Raw genomic sequence first — 4,234 nt, 5'->3', positions numbered from 1 at the left:
AACAACTTGTGGGTGGGGGGCATTAAAGGTACGTGAATCATTTACATGCATAAATGTACGAGAGCGTCGTGCTCATTTTAATCATTCCGTTTATTCACAAGTAATGATTGCAACATTGGTGCGTTGCCAGAGTAGACGCAAAGTGCAGTTATAAGACTTCACACCCAACGCGTTTACAAATAACCAGTCCCGAAAAGGTCCACTGGAATAAGGGAGATGCATCCGTATTTTGCATTCATTATAGTGCGCTCTATCCTTCTATTTTAAGCGACGAAAATATATTAGAACCCTAAAGTTAACCTTAAACGGTTCAAGCTGACCCAAACTAAAAATGTTCCACTAGTGCAGTAGGTGGCATCACAAACGTGCCCAATGATGTTTCTGTAAGTGCAAGTGTGACGACAGGGAACGCATATTACTATGGTTTAAAGTACATTGGGGGGGGGGGGGGGGGGGTGTTTTTGAGTTGCTACTTTGATCATGAATGCAGAGACTCAAATGTCCCAATTTGGAAACTGTTAACAGCAAACGTGTAAACGTCTGAAAACCATTTCCATATGGAAATATTGCTTCTACGCATAATTGGGATATCCACAATTAAGAATTAATTTGGACTGCTCCAATTTTCGAATATTTGCATGTTTCCCTTTGCTGCTTTGGTGCGTTGTCATAGTTTACACGGTGACGATAAAATTTAGAAACTTATTTCGTATGCTTTAAGGATACCTCCAACCTTTCAGTTCTTTTTATCATCTAAGATCAAGTTTTACCAAAATTAAGCAAATAAATGCTACATCTATAAACAGACAAACGTTACCCTTATTTTCTTTTCTTTATTTGTAAATGTGCGAAGAAGACACATCTCCCTGTTGTATTTGGCTTACAGAAATAATTTAAATAAATAAGTAAATAAATTAAAAAAACACAATTCAGGAGAAAGCTTGGCAAATATACATTGGACAGGGATTGACTTAAAGTGAGACATTTTTTCATGTATGATGCACACGTGGCTGCGGTTTGTAAACACACATGTGCGCAAATTATAACGTTATTTACAATAAACATCTATGTACAATTATAAACAGGGTCGGAATGTTGTGTCTAGTGAAAACAGGCAGTTAACAGTGAAATCACACTATCCACAAGGTCTATCAAGCTACTCTATAGTGTTCATTTCAGTTCCAATGCATAGAATGTTTGCGCTGCAAACGGATAATAAAACAATTTTTTTGTATCGAATCCTTAGGCGCCAAATTCGGTATCCATCCTCAGATCATGCAGTTATTTTGCCTCTGCGCACGTATTTTAGATGCCCATAAAGGAGATATTCCTTCCCAAAACAGAATCAATAATTCAGTGTGAATATTTTATGCGCAAACTTTTGGTAGTCCTATATCAAGCTTCGATGCAAGCATCGCTTGGAATTTTGATCGTAAACCATAATACACTAACATGTTTTCCAACCGGTACAACATACTAAATTCTGCAACATATTTTAGTGCAATTACCAAAACGGAGTGCCGACAGCTAATGCCCGTTACATTTCACGAAAAAGGTGATTTGCTCAGCATGCAGACCTTTGGAAACGATTATCACTGTAAAATGTCAATTGTGTGATCATTTTTATATCTTTTTTATCTCTTTTTCTAAGAATCCAAAATAAATAATAATGACGCTATAACTTGATTCGAATAAATACTGTTTCAAACAGCAAATCAAGTCAGATTATCTACAAAGCACGCCTGTGCCGTTGTTTCCCTTGAAGGAAGGCTGTACTTGGGGAAACTATATTCTTATAGTGTCCTTAACTTGTACTCGAATGTGGAGTCACAAGACCATTATCGCTGCCGTTGTCAGATCTGCCTGAGTTTTTTTTACTATATATATATATATATAACTGTAGCAATTGCCTTCTGAGAGTCAGAAAGACAATCTCAAACGGCATCGGATTCGCTGAACTGGATAGTAACCAAACACGAGTTGTGATAAATATAAACGGGTAAAATGAAACGAACTACAGCTTGAACAAAATACTGTAACGTGAAATAACACTGAAGTGACTGAACATCAATCAACTTTCATTCAGATGTTGCCTTCTTAACGAGATGGGGGCCGAGCAGGCTCGGACCCCACCGTTTTATCTAGCAATTGGGCGATCTGATTTACCTGTGATTTGCATACTTCACCAATAACGTGAAAAATTAACATAAACATCACGATGTGTCGAAAACCGGCGATTTTGGCATGGTCGTCATTAAACGCGTTTCTGCCTTTGCAAACCTCCGTTCGCTCCGCTACACAGTCCTGGACCCAAGTCTGGTGTCAATAGGGGAGGAACAACTGTTCCTTGGGCGACCCTCCCTTACCAATTGTCCGTTGCTAAACTAAGTCAGCCACGCAAAGGGTTATCCCCCAGCTGCCGCTTGCGGCTAGTGGCTGGCGGAAAATTTCATCCGTTTCTGCTTCTGTCTTTGATTGCAAAACCATACCCTAACCACGTTCTTTTTCAGGTCCAGTTTCTCGGCGATGGCCGCGATCTTTTCAGAGGACGGTCGAGGTTGCACGGCGAAGTAAGCTTCCAATGAGCGCTTCTCCGGGGCGGCGATCGACGTCCTTTTGCGCTTCTTCTCGCCGCCGTTGAAGAGGTCGGGCTTGTTGAGTTTCTCGCGGTGAGCGCCCTCCGCCTCTTCCAGCCAAGCTTGTAGAATGGGCTTGAGAGCGATCATGTTGTTGTGGGATAGGGTCAGTGACTCGAACCTGCAGATGGTGCTCTGGCTGAGCGAGCCCACTCCCGGGATCTTCAAGTTAGCCAGGGCCGAGCCCACGTCGGCCTGGGTCACTCCCAGCTTGATCCTCCTCTGCTTAAAGCGCTCGGCGAAAGCTTCCAGCTCCCGCGGGTCGGCGTCCACGTCGTTGAGGGTGGGCATGCCGGGGGCCACGCCGTGAGCCGCCAGCCCATGAGGGTGCGGGGTCATGTTCAGGGCGCTCTGGTGGTGGGGGTGGTGGTGGTGAGGGTGATGAGGGTGCGGGCTGCTGAGGTGGCTCAGGCCGTGCATGTGTGCAGGGTGCGAGGTGGGCACCACCCCATTTTCTCCGTTACCGGCCTGGGCCATGGCCCCGGCCAGGCTCAGCGAGGAACTGCTCAGGTGGTCGAGAAGCTCTCCGGGATCCAAGGTCTGGTGAGGTTGGTGGTGGTGATGGTGGTGATGGTGATGGTGCGAGGGCAAACCGGACGGATGCGGCAGCGGCGCGTTCGGGTTAGACGTGCATGGCACACTATTCATGGTGTGGTAAGTGGCATCCGGCTTGTATGGGTGGCTCTTGCCTTGAGATACGGCGATATCCACGGCAGCCAGAGCCTCGGCGCGGGCCAGGAGAGTTTCATCCAAGCTGGCGAAGATATTGTTCTGCAGTTGCTACCAGAAAGACACAGAGAGGCCAAAACATGATCAACAAACCAATTCTCAATGGGAGAAAACTGACACACAAACACTTTAAAAACATTACTTTATACCTTCAGAATGAAGGGAGCCTAATTGCAATTTTGCCATGCCTGTTGTTGAAGGCTTGCAACTCTAAACCAAATTTTAACAGTTGAATTGTTAAATTGCACGGCAGAAATTTAGCAACTCTAACCAAAATCAGAAAGGAGTTCAAGTTGCAGTCTTGCTGCGAGTCTGCAAGTAAGGATGATGGTTTACGTGGGTAACAACAACAACACATTTTAAGCAGCATCTGTCCGACACGTTCACCACAGACACACACAGAAAGGGAGATAGTTACAAAGCTACATACCGGCGGCGCTGGCAGGCAGGCTCTCCTTATTGCTTCCGAGCTGGAGTGTAGAGAAGTATACTTGTGCTCAGGTAGGGTATGATGCATGCCGAAGGCTGGCTGCTTGCTGTTCATGGACATCATTTTGAACACTGTACATAAGGATGCCAGACAGAGGAAATGAAACTGCAACAGTATTTAAAACGAAGTAAAAGTTCACAGTATATATATATATATATTTATAAATGCATTTATGGTTTTTAATGTAAATAAATATCAAGCGACAGGCCGCTGTACTGCCTGCACGCCCAGGCTGTGTGCGCGTCTCTCTCACTCACTGCTGTCTCCCTATTACTGCTGGGCTAGACAGATGAGGCGCTTACACCTGCTTCTGAGTCTCGTCCCATCCCCTCTGCATTCGCGCGAGATGTGCTCCCCCTTCTCCCTCCCTCCTTCCCTC

At 45.0% G+C, this 4,234-nt stretch overlaps 1 protein-coding gene across 2 annotated transcripts; it reads right to left on the bottom strand.

Annotated features, from left to right (window-relative positions):
- Window positions 1–561: 561 nt before the first annotated feature.
- Window positions 562–4,234, bottom strand: pou4f1 (POU class 4 homeobox 1). 2 transcript variants are annotated; one of them, XM_033022946.1, is made up of 3 exons: window positions 4,113–4,234; window positions 3,796–3,926; window positions 562–3,416 (listed from the first exon to the last, which is right to left on the bottom strand). In XM_033022946.1, coding segments are annotated over exons 1-3 (1,119 nt in total). In that variant the 5' UTR covers window positions 4,114–4,234; the 3' UTR covers window positions 562–2,429. The 2 variants fall into 2 exon arrangements, with proteins under 2 accessions (XP_032878837.1, XP_032878838.1); XM_033022947.1 differs by having other exon boundaries at window positions 563–3,416; window positions 3,796–4,224.

The sequence above is a fragment of the Amblyraja radiata genome, chromosome 6 (assembly GCF_010909765.2).
Source record: "Amblyraja radiata isolate CabotCenter1 chromosome 6, sAmbRad1.1.pri, whole genome shotgun sequence".
Taxonomy (NCBI): Eukaryota; Metazoa; Chordata; class Chondrichthyes; order Rajiformes; family Rajidae; genus Amblyraja; species Amblyraja radiata.
The sequence above is the reverse complement of the archived record's forward strand: the minus strand, read 5'-3'. Positions and strand labels throughout refer to the sequence as shown.

Bases quoted from the DNA above. Each gene is read 5' to 3' on its own strand.
- pou4f1 (XM_033022946.1), bottom strand. The intron at 3,417-3,795 runs GTATGTAGCTTT...TCTTTCTGGTAG, and splicing joins CCTGCCTGCCAGCGCCGCCG to CAACTGCAGAACAATATCTT.